General features: G+C 31.9%; 1 protein-coding gene across 4 annotated transcripts; it reads left to right on the top strand.

The window, feature by feature from the left end:
• Nucleotides 1-1,445: 1,445 nt before the first annotated feature.
• Nucleotides 1,446-16,612, top strand: LOC143251169 (syntaxin-5-like). 4 transcript variants are annotated; one of them, XM_076502573.1, is made up of 11 exons: nucleotides 1,446-1,563; nucleotides 2,220-2,317; nucleotides 3,199-3,448; nucleotides 4,779-4,858; nucleotides 5,530-5,585; nucleotides 9,011-9,123; nucleotides 9,560-9,634; nucleotides 10,054-10,110; nucleotides 10,975-11,166; nucleotides 13,371-13,492; nucleotides 14,831-16,612. In XM_076502573.1, the coding sequence occupies exons 3-11, from the start codon at nucleotides 3,245-3,247 to the stop codon at nucleotides 14,988-14,990; spliced, it is 1,059 nt and encodes a 352-aa protein (XP_076358688.1). In that variant the 5' UTR covers nucleotides 1,446-1,563; nucleotides 2,220-2,317; nucleotides 3,199-3,244; the 3' UTR covers nucleotides 14,991-16,612. The 4 variants fall into 4 exon arrangements, with proteins under 4 accessions (XP_076358688.1, XP_076358705.1, XP_076358699.1 ...); XM_076502590.1 differs by having other exon boundaries at nucleotides 1,452-1,563; nucleotides 3,186-3,448; XM_076502584.1 differs by having other exon boundaries at nucleotides 1,457-1,578.
• The last annotated feature ends 4,070 nt before the right edge of the window (nucleotides 16,613-20,682 follow it).

The following is a 20,682-nucleotide window of genomic DNA, read 5'->3' as shown; positions in this document are numbered from 1 at the left end:
CAAGGAACGGTATCCCCTAAGATTAAATTCAAATATACACAAATTTGTTTTAGTAGCAACACACTGAAGAGATTAATTTCTAGCTCTTGGGTTACTGAGAGATTACATGAAATAGAAGTGTGAAAGTGTAATAAAAAATTATAAAGACAAGTGGGGATTGATAAATATATATGCAACCAGGGGCCTGGCATGGCCTAGCGCGTTAAGGCGTGCGCTTCGTAATCTGAGGGTCGCGGGTTCGCGCCCGAGTCGCCCCAAACATGCTCGCCCTCCCAGCCGTGGGGGCGTTATAATGTTACGGTCAATCCCACTATTCGTTGGTACAAGAGTAGCCCAAGAGTTGGCGGTGGGTGGTGATGACTAGCTGCCTTCCCTCTAGTCTTACACTGCTAAATTAGGGACGGCTAGCACAGATAGCCCTCGAGTAGCTTTGTGCGAAATTCCAAAAACAAACAATATATGCAACCAAATTAACTATAGTAATACAGAAATTTATAATACCACAAAAAGTATCGAAAAAAGAAAGACAAAACTATAAAAACTGGGTTGCCTACAATTAAAAAAAAATCTTTGCTTTGGAGACTCAATTTGTTAGAGTGAGATACTTGAGCTATTCTAATCTAATAGAAGGATGGATTGTTATATTACATCACCTTCATGGTAGCAAAGGCGAGCATATTCGATGACAGAATTCGAACTCGCGACTCTTAAATTGGAAGACGAGCACCTTAACTGCAAAACCTTCTAAAGTCTGAATTAATATACATAGACTATTTATTTATTTCAGTAAACGTGAAATTACGCGATTATTACAAAGGTAGAATTCTGAAATCAAGTCTATACAGAATGAATAAAAAATGCTCTCATGCTAGATAATGTGTTTTTTTTGTTTTGTTTTTTAAGGCCTGGCATGGCCAAGCGCGTAAGGCGTGCGACTCGTAATCCGAGGGTCACGGGTTCGCGCCCGCGTCGCGCTAAACATGCTCGCCCTCCCAGCCGTGGGGGCGTATAATGTTACGGTCAATCCCACTATTCGTTGGTAAAAGAGTAGCCCAAGAGTTGGCGGTGGGTGGTGATGACTAGCTGCCTTCCCTCTAGTCTTACACTGCTAAATTAGGGACGGCTAGCACAGATAGCTCTCGAGTAGCTTTGTGCGGAATTCCAAAACAAACAAACAAACTCACTTTTTTTAACTACTCAAAATTGTCCTCGAGTAGCAGAACATGAGCAATTTAGATAACAGGCTATTTTACATGATATTTGATTATGTGTTTAAAACAAAATTACTATGCCAGTCAAATATATTAGTCAGTCTCGCAGTGTATAATTTGGTGTTAATTTTACTTCACACTACCATAATCAAAATCGACATTTAACTTATTTTGCAAGGTAAATATGAATGCCAAATAAAGTTGACTTCGCTACCTAGTGAACAAAACGCTTCTTAACGTTGTGACGTCACTTAGACTGTCGTGGACATTTGGTTTGAGAGAGTTAGTAAGGGATTCCTGTTACTTTTGTGTTAAACCTATGTAAGAATTTTACGGAAGGAGAAATCAAGTGGTAAAGTTTAAACAGGTTATTATTTGTTAATCTAAAATTTAAAAAAATCACATTTTATCTGAGGTATAAATCAGAATAGGCATAAAAAGAGTTAAATCAAATTATACAACCAGTCTGCTGATATTATTTACTAGTATTACTATCCAATACCAAGATTAGATGTGAACACTTTTAATTTAATATTAACTTTTATTTATAATATAATAAATCCATGTAAGTTATAAGGTTAAGATAGTTAAATACAAAAAAAGCAATTATAGTTAGTCCTCTTTATTTTTGCTGTTGTTAATTTGAAGATTGGGTCTGACATTATCTCTTCTAGTACTTTATTAAACACTAATATTAATAACATATATGACTAACAATATTTACCACATTGCGTGTTTGAGAAAATTTTAAAACATAGCTTACTGTATTACTGTCATTGTTGTTAGTCATTGTGAACTACATGATTTTTCTTTAACTTTCAAATATTGCTTATGTTTTCTGTTTACACTTTTTGTTTGGTGGAAGTTGCATGTTGTTTTTAGAATTTAATTATTCTGACTTTTACATGTAAGGATAATTTTTTCGTTACTTGTTGTAGGCATTATTTTTGTTTTTATTGTTTCATTAATGATAATAAATGGTAAAAAATTAAAACTTCCTATGAGTAGATGACTGTGCTATAACCTGAAGTAGACTAGCTCTTCAAGTATCAAAGCCCATGCTTGACATTTACTGAATGGTAAAACATCATGCCTGATGAATAAAGGTAAAATGACATCATATTTGGATGTAATTTTATAAATAAATGATAGGTGGGAAATTTCATGTAATTAGCTGTTACATGGAAATAATGTTTATTGTTAAACCTGCTCATACAGTACTAACTTATAACATATTTCTTCATAGATCTTGTAATTTATATTTTAACATTTACCACCATTGTATTAAAGTGTCTAGAAAGTAAAACTGAATTTATAAATTCATATGTTTGTGAACATTGAAACTGCATTGAATACATATATAAACATATGTTTATTCATCATTTTGCTCATTAGAATTGGATGGGTTTAGTGTTTCCAAATTTATTTCAAGAAAGCTGTTTAACCATTAAATTTAATTTGAATGTGCATTGTTAAAACTTTTGTAATTTAAAAATAATTAGAATAAAATATGTGCACATATATTCTTTTTTATTCTTTAAAAAAACAATAAATGTACATATATGTGTTAAGGTTTTTATTAATCAACCCAAGAAGTAGCATATGCATATTAATCTAGGTATAAAAGATAATTAAATAAGAACATAATATGAATTCACCTACTTGTATTTCCTTGTCCATCCAGTTCTAATTAAAAAGCATCTTGCATGTTTAGGGTCTTGCCCATAATTTTTAATAAAGATAATATAGAAATACATTGACTCTCATTCATATGATAATCTCATTAAGTTTTTCTTTCTCACGTAAATTTCTTTATGAATTTATCCCATTTCAACCCCTTGTCTGCTAATTGTATTACCTACAAGTTTTCAACTTAAGTGTACACACACTTGTATGATCTATGTGGTTAAACTGCTAAAACCATATAAATTTGTTCTAACTATATTATTAGTGAGAACTTATTTCTTGATGCAGTCTTTTTTTGTAGGCACATACTTCTATTTCATGTGGAATGCTCCTAGTTGTTTTTCCTAATGAGTGCAAGACGTAGACGTACTGGGTCAGAGTCAGAGAGAGGGGTGCAAGGTGGTTTATCCATACAGAGCATCCCTACAACCTACACTTCTGAATCTGGACCTAGCAAATCATTTGTGCCAGTCCAGGCTGAACCAGAAATGATGAGTAGAGATAGAACAGTAGAATTTATGGCCACTGTAAAATCAATGCAAGGAAGAATGGTAAAGCCAAAGAGACAACTTGTGCTTTAGGTTTAAAACAAATTTTAACATTGTATGTGTCAAAGAGTTAACCATGTATATTTAGTGCAGTAAGGTATTGTGATTTTATCATGAAGTTTACTACAGTTAAGTTAATTTGCAGATTCCACTTGTATTTATTCAAAATACCTTACGCATAGGCTTTTGTAATGTAGACCTGCATTTAGTGCAGCAGTTTTCCTTTAGACAGCCGGAAAGGAAGAAAAATATGTTTTATACATTGGTTATCTTTTTCATTTACATATATAAAATGTAAGTTGTTATTTGGTAATTCTTTGAGTGAGATATTTACCTAACTTGTTCTTTCAACAAGATGTTTTGTCTTCGAAAAGCTATGAGCAATTTTGAAGTTCCTGTTTGCAGATAGCCTTTCAAATAAGTAACACTATTTTTTTGTCATTTGCAAAAGAATAACTGGCCAGCTGAATGTAAGGATTGAGAGTGTAAATGATAATATTAATTTACTTATCACTGACTCACTTCAGTAAGTAAATGACACTTACTGTATGTTTCATTGTTTACATTGTGTGTGTTTGTTCATTTAGTTTTGAAGCTTGTGTGAATGAGGTTTTCTGGACACAATTGAATGGTAACAGGTCTTAAAATAACATTTTATATGCACAGTTGTACTTTGTTGAAACTTAAAAGACCAATAAATAACTTTGGCAATATATAATTTACTTCGATATACTATATTTGCAGATTTGGACATTTGCAGATACAGAGATTTGGATTGTACAGTGTTAAAAGCTACTTTAAGAAGAAGTGTAATTTTGAATATATCTTAAATATACCACGTAATTATGTAATTAGTACTGGTGAAGCATCAGTATGAAATTATTTTTGTTAACCACTTTTGATTTTAATGCTCCACAAGATTTCATTAAAATAAATTGTTTATAACTATATACTAGTGTTTTATCTATCTCAAAAAGGACAAAATTAGATTTTCTTAACTCATAAGGTTTGGTGTGGCTGAATGATTAGTATACCTGAATTATTAATCTAAAGATTTGTGTTCAGTTGCCAGAGAAAAAGCTCTATACTTGTGAGGCTTTGGGTGCAATATGGGAATAATGGTCAAATCCAATAACCCAAGAGTTGGTAGTCCGTACTGTTAAATAACACCTTTCTAGTCTCTGAGCTCAAAATTAGGGGCAAATGTATGCAGACAACTGCTAGTAGCACTGCATGAAAATTATAAATACAACAAATTAACACATGCATTAAAAATTGGTGCTAAAAATATTATGAACATTTTAAACCCGTGTTTTATATTGTTCTTATATAGGGAAATGGATATGTAAAACCTCAACAGAATAGACAAACAAAGGACCTGCAGGACTGGAATGTTTTCATGAAAATTGCAAAGTATGCTTATTGTTGTGGTAGTGAATTGTCAAATTATGTGATCATATAGCTAAGTTACTAAAAATCTTATTTTTTTGTGCTTTGTAAGAAAATACAATAAACTTTTAAAGTGGTAGAGAGAATTACAATAAATATTATCTTTAGCTAATGCTTTTTTGAGTAAAATGTCACATAAAAATTGAACAAATTCTAAAATGTTATGTTAAAATTTGAGTGCTTTTGTTCTGAAAGTGCTCATTTATTGTATGGTTATTGATGTCAGTCTTGGCATGTACATTTCATGATGATAGTAAAAATGCTAATTAGTGACATTTTAAAGACCTCTATCTTAAATACATTCAGCATGTATGCATGTTTGTTTAAAGATCGAAGAATATATATGATTCAGTAATCCATAACTACGTTGTAGGTCTAATATGACCTAAAATACTTTTGTGATGAAGTACTTGTTGTAAGTACTATGAGTACATCTGCCTCTGTTCTCATGACCATTGTGTGGAATAACATGCTGTGATTTATCTGTTTAATGCTTATTTCTGTATGTTTCAATAACAGTTGTGTTTTGAGGAGAAAAGTGGGTTTAGTTTGATTACAGATATGTTATTTGGTAGTTATTTTAGTTTCTTGAAAATGTGTTACCTCATGTCTTTGTTATTTTTCTTTTCATTTAGACAAATTGGAAGAGATATCAGCAATACATTTACCAAGCTGGAAAAACTAACATTATGTAAGTTGAGATTATAATTTACTTTTTGATTACTGTGTTAGCATAATTGTATGGATGGTATTAGGATGTTAAGATAATGTTTTGGAATGTACTACAGTCATCTTAATTTAAAATATTTGATTTGTTCAGTATAAAATGGTAGGACATTTTACAAGAGTATTTTAAAATTTGTTGTTCTGTCCAAGATAAAAAAGTAGGATTTCTTCAGATTAGATATTAAGATATTGTCTTTTTCAAGCATAGAATGGTAAAACAAAACAACAAAAATCTAAGGTAATGTTATGAATTGCATAACAGCTCCAGATAATATGTTAAGTTCTGATAGTCATACCTACTCTCACATATAGTTGTCTTTTTTCTGCCCCCTAACTACACCCTTGTGCAAATTAATTGAAACAAATGGTCATTTTACAATATTTTCAGCATGGTGGTCGGTGTAGGCTCACTGGACCTGCTGATTTCCTTTAATAGTCATTTTTTCACACCGATGGCATCATTAGCTGTGTTTTGTAGTACGGTCGATCTATTTTTGGGAGATATGACGAAATTTTGAGGAGGAAGGTGTTATTCAGTGACAAGACTCATTTCTTCATACAGGGTCAAAGAAGTCTGCATGTTTGCAGATCTCCAGGTGAGAAACTTGGAGAATCTCACATCAATCAGTTCGTAAAACATCCCTTGAAGAAGATGTTTTGGGGCTTTTTCAACTACTGTGGCGTCGGAGGCTTACATGTCGTTCCAGAGTCATTCCAGAATTGAAAAAGAGATTTCCAGATGGATCTGGCATTTTTCAGCAAGATCTGGCTCTGTGCCACACATCGAAACTTGTGAAGAATTGTATGACTACAACGCAAATAAAGGTGCTGAACTGGCCTGGAAACCCTCCGGATTTAAATCCTATTGAAAATCTTTGGGCGATTTGTAAAGAAAGATTTTGGGGAAAAGACTGTACTATGAAAGATAAGCTAATTGAGGTGTGGTAGCGCGATCCAAAAATTAGTAAAGATAGCAGTCAAGTCGTGGACTTGATGCCAAAGTGGATTAATGATCTTCTGAAAAATAAAGGCAGTCATATCATGTATTAATTTGTAAGTAAATTTTGGATTCTCAGAAATAAAATGCAAAAAATTGAAAAAAATCGTAATTTTCCATCTTGTTTCAATTAATTTGCACATGGGTGTATTGCTAAAAAATTATAGTGCTTAATACACTAGTCTGTAAATTCTAAAATTTTGCACCTCTTTTGATCACCCTCCACAAATAGTATTGTCACCTATATTCACACAGATAGCTCTCTGATTTTTGTACGCAATCATCACTTTCTAAATTGGCACATCATTTGGATGTATATTTTCTTATGTGACTGCTGTAATGATTGTGCTCCATTGACATTTCAATCCTTTTTTCAACAGTTTTCTATTACTTTGTTTGCTTAAATTTGTTTCAAATTTTTTTGTTGCATTCGTTTATTGTTACTGAATTATACAGTAACTTAGAATTACTTGTTTCTCTGTATCAACAATGGAAGTTTCTGTTATGGTAGACAACACCTTTGGTTCAACTACTTAGGCATTGGGTTTGACATTATCTTCTGAGGGGAGGTACAGGCCTTAATTCACAGGGAGCTAGATTCCAGGATTAATTAAGCTGATGCTGTATTCTTCTTCTCAACCTAAAAATGTATCGGGATGAATACAATCAAGGTGAAGAAAATTGGATTCACTCTTTTCCTGCACTTTTTTTGTTTTTATTCATCACACTCTGTGCCTCTTCAGGGTATCTCACCTTCTACACCTTTGTTTTACAGCTAGTTAATCGTGTATATGGTACAAGTTTGTTTTCTCTCCTAGATTGCAGATGTTGTTGATTAGATATTTTTGTATTAGTGTTACTAGAATGCTATAACATTCTTATATTCTTCTATACCCAGACTGGTCCTTTCTGCTTATGACCTCTGTTGTCTAAGAAGGCCATTTTGCTTTCACACCCACTTTTTTACTTTCCATCTTCCACCTCTACTCCCATTCCAATTCTGATTGGCTTCTTTGCCAGGTTTGCATGTTAAGGTGTAATATGGCACAACTGCCTCCTTTTGAGGTTCACATTTTCAACTTCTTATTCCCTGTAAACTTTCTGCTTCCTTTGATCTATTTTCTGTCAGACTACCTGGTTTGGTTCATCAATTTCTTAGCCTGGCATAATTAGATTGATCCATGGAAGGTTGTAATCTCCTCAATGTATCTTCTCATCAGATTTGACATATGTCTTTGACTGCTTGTCTTCAACATTCATTGGAAGAAACTATTTTGGCCATATGTAGACCACTCCCTATTCCTTTGTCGCTCATTATAATCTGCACTATTTGGGTGTATCTTTATCAGGTGGATGTCATCTCTGCTGTGGAGATTTTACACTTCTCCATTTGCCCTTGTCTTTGGTACGTCTGTCTACAACATTTATGTTTTTGTTTACTGCTTCTGATGGGAACTCACTCTGTGGTGGATGTTACCTGGTCAGGTGTGCTTTTACTCAAACCCACACAATATACTGGTAGAGCTATAATGGTTATTTTATAGATGGGGTGTTCCACAAGACCACGAGTGACATGCCTAGTGATATATACATTTGTCTCTAAGAGTTGGCAAGGTTAACTTGAGACTGTCACTCATGAACTATCATGAGTAAAGCGAAAGGAGATTTCTGCCCATCCCTACTGATCGTTTGACTGCATAAATCTGGAAATTGTGGACACTTATATCACTTTTTCCAGTGTGATGCTCTTCTGAATTCCTCACTGCATTTACTCATCTTTCCCTCTTTGTCTTCTCCAAGTATAGCATGGAAGTTGTTACCACCTACCAATTCCCAACCATTGGGATGGTGGTCCAAGGAGGCTTCCTCTTGAATGTGAAGTTGAAACTTACCTTACAATACAACCCTATATTTATCCATTCAGTGAGAATGTGGCCAAGCTGGGTTCCCTCCAAAATTTATGGGGTATAAAAACTGGTGCTAAAATATTTTAGCAATACTTCGGAGCAGGAAGAAGAATGAAATAACTTTGTGTGGGGGAAGGTGTTAGTTATTGGAAATACATTTTTAATGTAAGAAAATGTTAGCATTTGTTTTATCAAGTATGGAATAGCAGAATAGCTTCAGATAATATGTTAAATCTTTCTTTGCCATGTATAGAATGGTAAAACAGCTTTAGTTAACCTGTTAAGATTTATTACCTTGATATTTATTAAAAATTCATTCAATTTAAGTTGTTTGAAAACAAAGTGTAGTTTGTCAAAATAAATAACTGGAAAATTGGGAAGCATAATTAATAAGGACTTGCTTGCAATGTTATTAAAAAATAACATAGGAAGAATATTGTTATTTAATTTGTTTATTGATTAAGTATACTAATTATTATCATTCAGTGGCCAAGAAGAAGTCGCTTTTTGATGATCAATCAGTAGAGATACAAGAGCTAACATATATAATAAAACAGGACATCAACAGTCTAAATAAACAAATAGCACAATTACAGGAGGTATGTTGAATTGAAGCACACCTATTCTGATAATATGCTTTCATAGAAGTTTTATTCTATCATTAAAATTTTTATGGATAGTTTAAAGAAGCAGGTATACTGGTTTTTTAAAAAAAACATTGCTGAACGTAACTTTTGGCACAAGTGTTAATCCTAATAATTCAAAATTATGTTTGGCAGAATGAACTTTTAATTGTTCAGAGTAATCATAAAAGATTTAAGTAAATATTGAAATGAGGTATAACTATATTGTCAGATCAATTTTGATTTGAATGTGAAGTTTACAATAGCTGTTAGTTAAATTAGTATGTATAAAGGTGATAAAGGTTTATTGATTTTAGTTCTTATTGAAGAGTTTTATTAGCTGTACAGAAAAATATGTTTATCCTATTGATGATAAGGGGGTGTTGATTTTAGTTCTTTTTTGTTTATTTAGTTATCCAAAACAAGAAGTTATAAGCAAGGGAGACACATGCAGTCACATTCCAATTCTATTGTTGTTACTCTGCAGGTAAACATAGTGGTTATAATTACTTCCCTTTCTATTGCTGTCACTTTTCATAGAAAGAAAGCAGTAATTACTTTTTATGCATTTAAAACATTTTTCTGGGAAGTTTGATGGATTGTGGTAGTTTTTTTTTATTTTCTTTAAAGATGTATGGGTCATTCTTGAAAGCATATCTCATATTTATATCCTACAAAGTTACATGAAAGTAATAGTTTCTTTTCCTTCAAATATTTTTAAATAAAACTTGTAATTTGTTGGTAACTATGTCATTGAGTAGTACTGATATTTAAAAACTGAATCCATTTATTAAGATATCTGGAGATGTGTTAACAAACAACTGTTTGGTCAACCAATTTTTTATGTATAATTAATTTATTGCCACAAAATGTCATATTTTTCTCTGATGTGTATATTTTTTTCAGTCCAAATTGGCCATGATGTCAAATGACTTCAAACAGGTTCTAGAAATTAGGACAGAGGTAAGTTTAAAACTTAAACTTCTCAGAGACTAACTGCATTTACATTACACATCTTACATTAAAACTAGTTATAATTTAAATACTCTAGGTCAGGGGTTCCCAACCGGTGGGTAGCGACTCCCCAGGGGGTCACAAAGCCTTGGCAGGGGAGTCGCGTAGCCTTGTTAGAAGTAGCTTGGGATAACGTTAATTTTATTTCATCAATTACATTTTCAAGTCGCGAGTGCCAAAAGGTTGGGAACCCCTGCTCTAGGTTATAATAAGTGATTTATTAGTGGTAACATTGCTAAAGCACAAAGAAGTTAACCAGAGAACAGTTTAAAGTGTCTCAAGAGGTGTATAATACTTGCTCAAATTAGGTATGTTCTTCTGAGAAATCAGATTACACTAGGTATTACTGAAGTTATAACCTTTTACTATGTTGTTAATTACAGTTCATGTTAAATTTACAACCCAAAAGAAAGTAATAATCCAGATCAGACTTGGCAGGTAGCTAAAATTAGATAAATGAATTTATAACCTCTCAAGAATTAATTAATACTAGATCAAAATGGATTTGCAACTTTCATTAAGTGGATAATACCTTTGGAAGGTAGTTAATACTAGAACAAAATGAATTTTTTAGTGGGTAGTTTGGATTATAGTAGTCTTTTTTTATTGTAAATATGTAAATAAACTCAATTGTATAAATATAATTGTGTAACATCTCTAAGTAAAAATTGTAAACTTTGTTAGACAATACTTTGGTTTCAGAGTGGCAGTTTAAAATAATGTACTTACTGGGGGTATGATAATTTAGTATTACCATGCTCAGCTTGTCTACCTAAACTTTTCAATACTGTTTTTAAAAAAAAATTGGTACAGAATTTAAAACATCAAAGAAGTAGAAGAGAACAGTTTACCCAGGGAACTGTATCGGCTACCCTCCCACCATCTGTAACATCTGGACACAATGGATCAGTTCTGTTGGCAGATGAAAGAGCTAATTCTGAAGTGATGATCAACATGGATCACCATCAGGACCATTACCAGCAGATGCAACTGATTGATGAGCAGGTAATTCAAGATCACTTTTGTGTACATGGAAGAATAATATACAGTGTAAAGTATGTTTAGATTACTCTCTAAGTTTTCAATTTTAATACAGTTTTAGACAATAAGTTTTTAGTTTTGTGAAATCATTTGTAAATTTACTAGATGTCTCATCTTTTCAGTGTTTTGTAATTGTTCTTTTTCAGTTGTTTCTTTGCATTTCTGAAAAACCTTGTCTGACATTATCCATCTTTACTATAGATATTGATATCCATTATTTCACATTTTATGTGTAAGGTAATGGATATTAGACTTTTAAGGCATTTCCCAGTGGGTTTAAATACATTATATTTTATTGAAAGGAATTGGCAAATTTTTAAAATCAGTTTATCCTGAATTATCTATTAGTCTCACTTATGCCCAGTATTCAATTTTGCATTTTACCCATACCAGTCTACTACAGTGTCTGTCTTCCATACACTTCTTATCTGATGCTCTCTGCACAAATCCTGAGGGATTTTCTGAAGATCCCTTGCCCTTCTCTCCTCCACTTTAGCCTGCATAATTTATTTGACTCTCACATTAGGTAAGTAGTTTGTTATTGAGGCCTTGTATTGGTTTAGGTTCATTTACCCTTGACATATTATAGGGATTTATGTATGTTCTTATTTCTGGGGTGTTACATTTTTATAAGGTTTTGTGGTCATCCATTGCACTGTCTCAGGCAATGATGTATCTCTTGACTTTCCACCACATTATCACCCTCCTTTCTTTTAGTGGAGTATAATAGTCCTTGCCACTTTCCAGCTTCAAGCCTCTGGGGTGGTTAATCTTGGAGGCACTTTGCTGAATGTGTTTCACACAATAACCAATCATTTACATAGTAGGGCATTGATGTTCTTTGGGTGTAAATGATGTGCTATCCTCCTGTTTGTGATAACTAATGACACTGGAGTTATGCATCATAATGCAGTTCATCCATTTGATTGGGAACCCTTGTGCAGCTGTTGGTACCCCATGGGCAGGTTTTGGAATTAGTCTACCAATAAACATTACCACGCTCTCTTCTTGAGGGGATGCTACTGCCATTTGGATGGTCCCAGCCTATTTCATGGTTGGGATAGTTGATTACATGTGATAAATATTCTATTGATATCTTATGTCTAGTTCCAGAATTGATAGCTCAAAGCTAATCCTTGTGTCATATCTGGGAATTTGAGTGATTCTCAATCTCATGGTTCTTGGGTTTCAGGTGAAGATGGAATGATCCTCATCCTCCCCTTGCATGGATGTCGGTTGTTCACTGGCAGGTTTTTGGATGTAGTTGACTTACTGAGTACAGTCCACTGTGCTCCAGCTACTCTACATCTAGGGATGCATCCTTTGTTTACTCACATTTCTCATTGTGGGGTTGAGTTATAGTATATTTCTATGGTTAAGATCACTTTTCTGTTGCATTCTTTCACACTCAATGAGTTCCATTAATTTTTCTTCATTATATTTTACACGTTCCACAGTTGGGTGAAATGTATACTTGGCTCAGAAGTGGTGTGGTTTCCCTATTTTGATCTGATGATGAAGAGGTAGAGCACAATAATTTATGTGACAGAAGTGCTGGAATCTTGCAATTCCAATATAGGAGAGAAAAAGTTTTGTGGCATGCTTAATGAAAATATTTGCATACAGAGGGCAGCACTGATTGAGAATAGCTAACTGTGTGAATGTTTAATAGAAATATTATCCTCCAAAATTTTTCTCTCTGAAATTGTTTTTGTTATATCTATTAAATTTTGTAGAATTCATGTTTCAAAACTTTTATTTCTGAGGTTTAAATTAATGTAAGTTTTTCTTACACTTTTGTAGTCTCAATTGCCCTTAACATTCTTCCCCTGCTGGGACAGCAGTAAGTCTCCAGATTTACAATGTTAAAATCAGGGGTTCGATTTTGTTCAGTGGACACAGCAGATAATGTGATATGGCTTCTCTATGAGAAAACATCCACCCTTAACATTGTTAGCTTTTGTATGTTATAACATGTGTTTACCATAATTACTAAAACAATGCCTTTTGTATTCAGTGGAGAATATGAATCATCCAGTTTGTATTCCAATAAAATATATATATTTTTAGCTGTCTCAATCTTCCTTAAACACTAGGCATACATTGAATGAAATAGCTTTTTTGTATATTTTATAATTACACTACACAAGTTGTATTTACAATCCTAGGATGCCTACATCCAGAGTAGAGCTGACACAATGCAGAACATAGAATCTACTATTGTGGAATTGGGTTCCATTTTCCAACAACTTGCCTTAATGGTTAAGGAACAAGAAGAGATGGTTCAAAGGTTAGGTATTTTTCATTCTTTTAGTTATAAGCAACATAATCATAATAGTTATTTAATAGTCAATATTAAAAACTTCAAAGTTTATGTTAATTTTGTAAGGTTTTTATGATATTTGGTGTTTTTATTAATATTGAGTTCAGGGTGCATAGATTGGACACACTTATTGTAGGCTTTGTTTTCTTGTATTATGGGGGAAAAAAAGAAATTGAAATTGTAATTATTTTCTACTGGTTATGTAGTTTGTATAGATAAAATATTTTATTTTTATATGTGGTATTTGTATGAATTTTCAGATTTTAAAATTTTAAAATATTTCATTGATACATTTTCTAAGAAGCAGCTAAGAAGGCTTACCTTCATTATAGATTTTAATTAACAGTTTCTCTCTTTATTGTTTTGAAACTTTCCTATAAAGTTTTTTTTTAATAAATCTGTAAATTTTATCTTTTTTTACTATTAGAAAACCATTGCATGGAAATTTACTATGTTAATAACTGGCATACAATAAAAATAATTTTTTTACCATACCAAAATTAAATTTTAGATTGGTTAATCAGAAGGTTTTATTTAATAAATGTAATAAATTCAAACACATTTTATACTTGTATATCTAGGTTGATATGGTCTAAATACATTGGCATTGTAGGTAATGTTTGACAGGTTCTTTTGTAAAATGAGTTAAGTCTTCCTATTTCATCACATTCTACAAAAAATGTATTTTTCTACAGTATTTTAACATTGTAATTACATTGAAGTATAAAATAATAAAGCATGAATTTTATCATTTGGTTCTGTTTTCTACACTAATCTGTTAAAATGAAACCATATTTGGCTTTTGCAGTTAAAAAGAGTTAAAAAAAGAACTTTCATTTAGTGTTTAGATTAATAACCTATGACTTTAAAGCTTAGATATAAGCAATTACATGACAATCAAAATTAAGAAACGGTGACTAGCTAAACATTTATAAAACACTTTTATTTGAGTTAAATAAAACTAGCAATATTTTTTCAAAACTACCAACACATTCCTCCTAGAGGGCTGTAAGAGTGCTGTTGTGCTGAGAAAGAATTCAGGAAACTGAAACTAATAATTTTGTTTGGACCAAGCTGAAATGAAAACAAAATCAATATTTGTGATTTTCCTTATACACAAAATTAAGTACCTGAAGTAAATTTGAACTGCAGTTTTGTTTTGATAAATAGAAAAATTAAGTATTTTCTATAACTTTTTTAATTCAGTTGTACAGATTTTCCCTTCAAGTGTATTGTGCCTATCTGGGCATGAAAGAGTTGAATATCATTATTCTGCTAAACCATTGTTAATTTTTATCTTCATAGAATTGATTCTAATGTTGAAGACACTCAATTAAATGTGGAAGCAGCCCATTTGGAGATACTAAAGTACTTCCAGTCCATCTCATCTAATCGTTGGTTAATGATAAAAATTTTTGCAGTTTTGATTATTTTTTTTATAATATTTGTTGTATTCATGGCATAACCATAATTTGGTTTAAGTGAAATAACCATTGAAAAAAGGAAAACGATCCTGTCACTAAGAAATGATTTTCAATAAAGATGGCTCTGTAACTTGTTTTTTATTTTACAACTTTTTAGTGAAGACTGGTGGTGGGTAAGACCACATTTTATTATTGCATATGTGTAAATAAAACACAATTAAGAAAATAATGTTAATAAACTTTGTAATGGTGTATTCTATTAGACATAGTTTATTACTTATGCTATTTAACTTTTATGTTAAAAAATCCACATTTGTACACACTGGAAAAGTTAGAAGTATAGTAGAGTAATTAGTGTGGAAGTTTAAATATCTTTTAGGTAAATTATGAATTATGAAAAAAGATTGTTATTGTTTCTATAACCAGTAATACTTGATTTTTAAAAATACTAATTTTGCTGTTCTTCATTAGATGTTTTTATTTTAATTTGAGTTTTAGCTTCCATATTGTTTGTGCTTTTATTTTGTCAGTAAAATATTGATTACATAATTAAACAAGAAAGAAATTCATAGTAATAATCTATGAAAGTTAAAGTACATATAAAGATACTTTGGGTGTATTATATTTTGTAATAGCTAACAGAAACATCTAAAGTTTTAAAAGTAAGCTGTATATTGCATCATTTCAAAGCTGGGTAAATTATGGTATTAACGGGTTTTTTTCAATGCATAACTTGATGCATTATGAAACAAATTCCAGAATGATCTGATAAATAGAATCAGATTTTCCTAAAACTACCCAGCATATTTGGATTCTTTTTATATTTCTAAAATCAGTTTTTCAGATTGTGATCATTCTGGTGCACAAGATATTTAAGAAATTAACATTAAAATTCATTCAGTATTAAATGTTGATAATTATCTTAAGTGAATGTGATCTATTATAATGAAAAAGTTGTAGGAAGTCTGAGTATGTTATAAATGTTGTAGTACAGATTTCTTACAAATTGAGTTTTTCTTTACATTAGTATATGTATTTATTGTGTATACCAACTTTTATCAAAAATTTCAAGAAAACCTTTGACAGATCCATTATGATTAATGGTCAGGTTATTTCACTTTCGGTTATATTTATTGATTACTAACATCTTATCTTGCTATTTACTATAAAGCTTTTACTTGTGTACTGATCTGTCAAACTGAAGTGAACCTGAAGAAGGCAATATCAAAGTTAAGAAACTCTTTTTATGGTAATATGCTCTACATATAAGTACCCTAAATATTTTTATTGTAAACATAACATTGTAAAATTTGTATTTATAGAAGTTATTTTTGATATAACGTTCTAGTAGACTGTAGTTATGAGTGTAAAGAACCTTTTGTTAACAATATCTAACTTTTCTATTTGTCACAGATATCTTACCCCTTTATATAAACACATGGGTTTTGAGAAAAAAAGGAATGTTCATGTGTTATATTACTGTCTTTTGAATGGGTGGGTGGGGATACCAAACTTTGTTAATAAAGTTGACCTTTCAGAATTTTGTCAATATTAATTTTAAGGCATTTTGATGTACTGGCTGTAAAGTTAAACTATTGGATTCCTAATTGTTTATTGAATGTTTATTTTCCAGAAAATGCAAGAATAAAACTTGTATCTCTAATTTATTGCAACATTTATTTACAGACTGCCATCTTAGATTTAAAAGTTTTTATGTATTAAGTTTAATTTATAACTGTATTTAACTTTATTTTCTGTTCAATTTGACTTAATTTGTTGGTATATTGTAATATTAATTTACATTAAAGTGCAGTTAAAATAAGTTTACCATACCAACTGTATGTTGGCTTTTCTCAAATTGAGTAGTTACTGGAACTTCATATGGCTAAATTCTATCAATATTAAGACTTTGTTATATATATATAATTTGCTAGAGTTTTTACAGTTATGACTGGTTAAACGTTTATGAATATCTACTGCCATTTTTTTTCTTTTTGCTGGGACAGCGGTTTGGGCTCCATGCAGAATTTTTCTTCAGGTGAACTATTAAGTTGTAATGTGTGTTTGGCATAAGCCAGTCAAAGATAGTTCTTCCTATTTATGAATTGATTGGAAAATATATAATGTTCTCTGTAGGAAATAGGAAGAAGATGAAGCACATGATTAGCCAAAAATAAAAATAACAACAGTCTAAACAGATGAGATTGATAAAGGTCATACAGTAAGCATTCTTGGAAGGATAGCATTAACTAATAATCTGATGTTGGCCTTCAAGTTCTATAAAACAGTAAAGAAATAAGCTAAGATCAACATGTACTATGGGGTAGGCTGCAATTGAGGTGAGACATTATTGGACATAGAGAGAACTGTTCAGTCTAGTTTTTTGGTTAACTTTTTTTAAATATTTCTTGTCAAAAGCCAAAGTTAAAATGCATTTTAAGTCGAAAAATTCAATTACAAACTTCCAATTTTCTACATTACCTTATTGCACTTTTTAATGCCTTCCTAGCTGTATATTATCTGGAAACCTGCAATTATTGTTCTTATTCCCAAAAAAAACTCCAGTTACTGTCATCTTCAAAATTACATTAGTCTTCTAAACTTCCAGGTAAAACAATCTGTAGTAACTAACAACGTTTTCTGAAATCCAAAATTCTAGTAGGAATTAATGCCAAACTTCTGATCATGTAATTCTGAATCTGTACGTCAGTTCTGTTAACCAAAGTATTAAATCATAGCTGTATTTCTCGACATAAAAAAAGTCTTTGGTACTGAATAGCATAATAGTCTGTTATGAACTGTTTTGACTCAGTATTTCAGCTATAATCATTCATTGGATATCTTTTATTTGTGACCATTTCGTCAGAGTTCACATAAATGTGTTTTCTCTAAACCATTTCATTCATCAGTACATACCCCAAGGCTCAGACCTTTTCCCTTTTTCCACACTTTGTTTTATTTATGACATTTCATTGCCGCTACAAGAGCTCAAACAATTATCAACTTGTAACTCAGTGATTTGCCTGCTGGCGAATCCGTTTAAATAGAAAAGAGAAGAAAAATAGCGGAAGTCAAAACATTTCATAAAAACTAAACAAACAATATAGATAAAACTTTCCAATACAAATCATTATTCAAGAACACCTGTATCTATTGTGTCCTCCGATACAGTTAAGTTTTAGGTTTAGCATCTGACGAAAAAATTAATCTGGTCCCTCAAACCCTAAAATTAGTTCCCAAAGTCAACTGATGGAACAACTCTCATCATTATTAATCATAATTTATAAAATATCGATTCATCCTTTTTACAAATACAGTTGTACAGTTGCTCTGTTAATGCCAGCATTCGTACTTCAAAATGGCCAGGTAGTTAGGGTACTTGACTCGTAACCTAATGGCCACTGGTTAGAATCCTCGTCACACCTAACGTGCTCGCCCTTTTAGCCGTGGGGACGTTATAAAATTACGGCCAATCCCACTACTCGTTGATAAATGAGTAGCTTAAGAGTTGGTGATGACTAACTGCGTTCCCTCTAGTCTTGCATTGCTAAAATAGGGGCGGCTAGGGTAAATAGCCCTCGTGTAGTTTTGCGCGAAGTTCAGTAACAAGCAAAGCAAGAGTATGGCAACGAACCAACTGTGCCAAGAGTTTGACAAGCACAAATAGAGAAACAACGGCAACGAGTATTATAAAAATATTAACAACATACATACGGCCTAATATTGAGTATGCATGCCTATAATAGAGCAATAGGGCTCCCTCATGAATTAAAACTTATCACGTTACATAATACATTTTATCCCGGACGAGCCTCCAATTTGTCACCAAAGGTATAATTTTGAAGTGCCTGAGATTGATTAAGATGATAATTTTGATGGAAAAGTTAAATGTCGATACGTATTCACTTTAGTATACTTGCCAACAAGACCGATGCACACAGTTTTTTTAATACAAATGTTTTAATATATGCAAAATACAATACAACTTACAATAAAATACAAATAGCGATCTATGTAAAAATATTTTTTTCCCAAACTTACAAAGAGTGTGAAGTCTTGTATCTGTCCTGGAATTTCCTTGATCTTTTATCGAAGATTCATGAGCAATGAGTTAATTTTGAGTTGATGTGGATAACGATTCACTCAACAGAGAGCTAGCTAGCTCTGTTATTTGTTCTTCGCTGGCCACACGCCGAGTTATCCACCGCTGAAGTTGTACGATGTTTAAGTAAAAATATTAATGTCCGGTGTGAATCCAGTGAAGTTAAATGGTTTTTAATGTTTGAAATGTACAAACGTTCCTAGTCAAATACCCGAATTTCCCAATTAATAAACGTTATAACAGTCAGTTATAACTTCCGATGTTTGTAGTAAACCAACTAAAGCAATATATACTGTCTTTTGGCACGTCGCGTTGTTTATATTTGTAGGTGTGAGGAGAGTTTCACGAAATTTCAGCTTGTGTAACAAATATAGACGATATACCAATGTTCACGTGCGTATGTATATTGTTGACTATTACACTCGAGAATTTTCTACAATTTTAGTGACTAGGCGGAAATTTCGCAAGACAGACTTAACAGTACAAGTTATGCATTTTTCTTAGCATAAATTTAACTTAAACAAAAATACGATAGTCATGAAGTAAATAAACATTACAAAATTCGTTACTCACACAAACATTTTAGTCTCCAAATTAAAATAATCGGTTTTTGTACATAATTATGAAATATTCAGTCACCATTTGACAGTCTCCTTCCGTGCAATGTTTCCAATCATTTTTCAGAAAAATATCAACAAAAACGAGGTGTTACGTGACTAAGTTTGTTCGTTATTGCATACATGATGGAAATGGCTCTTAAAAATCAATACCTCTCCCTAGTTAACATCTGTTATAAGGACAAGCCACCTATTAGTAGGTAACTATATCAATAAGTTGTGTGTATTAATGAAACGGTATTTATGTAAATACATACCTAATTAAAATAGAGTAAGTGTGCGTTCATTATTTGGAACTGTTCGCGATGTGAAAGACTATCACAAATCGAAAAAAGAAATAATGATTGTATTATAAATAGCAATGTATTATATAAGTTTGACTTAGCTTTGGAAAGTGTTAAGGGCTGTACTCGTGTAGTAATAAAAATGGCATTTTACTTCAGTATAATATCAACCAATCAAAAATAAATCAGCCGTAAAGGAGGGAAGAACGGGATATAATCGCACCTGACCCTCTGTTGTCTAGAGAACAAAAAATATAAATATGAGCAAAGAACTTCATGAAACTCTTCACTTAAAGCTCGATTTTTGGATATCCGCCCCGGCTTTCTCTACCAAATTGTGGACAGACGGAATGATAACTGCTTGTGCGTTATATTATACTACCTCTTTTTATTTCATCTTTTTTTCTGTATTATCAAAGCTAATAAATATTATTGTTGATTTTAAGGAATAGATTTCTTTGGAAGAGTGACAATATATGTAGAGTAGCTGCGGGAAATTCTCTAAAACATAGTTTTCTAATAAATTTTCTTCAGCACCATATACGCTGAAATACGTAATTTAATTAACTTCCGTTTAGATGTTTAAAACACAACATGTTTGTATCTAACTGCAATGGTATCTGAAAACCTGCTCCTCTCAGAATACAATTTTGTGGTAAAAGATGCGAGAGAAAAAAGAACAGAAAAAAAAACGCACTTCTACCGACTTTAAGCTTTTAGGGCTAACTTG

This window comes from Tachypleus tridentatus, chromosome 1 (assembly GCF_004210375.1).
Source record: "Tachypleus tridentatus isolate NWPU-2018 chromosome 1, ASM421037v1, whole genome shotgun sequence".
In the NCBI taxonomy this organism is placed as follows: Eukaryota; Metazoa; Arthropoda; class Merostomata; order Xiphosura; family Limulidae; genus Tachypleus; species Tachypleus tridentatus.
The sequence above is the reverse complement of the archived record's forward strand: the minus strand, read 5'-3'. Positions and strand labels throughout refer to the sequence as shown.

Excerpts from the sequence above, each read along its gene's own strand:
- LOC143251169 (XM_076502573.1), top strand. The coding sequence starts at position 3,245 with ATGAGTGCAAGACGTAGACGTACTGGGTCAGAGTCAGAGAGAGGGGTG. Across the intron at positions 5,586-9,010 it reads GCTGGAAAAACTAACATTAT|TGGCCAAGAAGAAGTCGCTT; the intron begins GTAAGTTGAGAT and ends ATTATCATTCAG. Across the intron at positions 9,124-9,559 it reads AAATAGCACAATTACAGGAG|TTATCCAAAACAAGAAGTTA; the intron begins GTATGTTGAATT and ends TTGTTTATTTAG.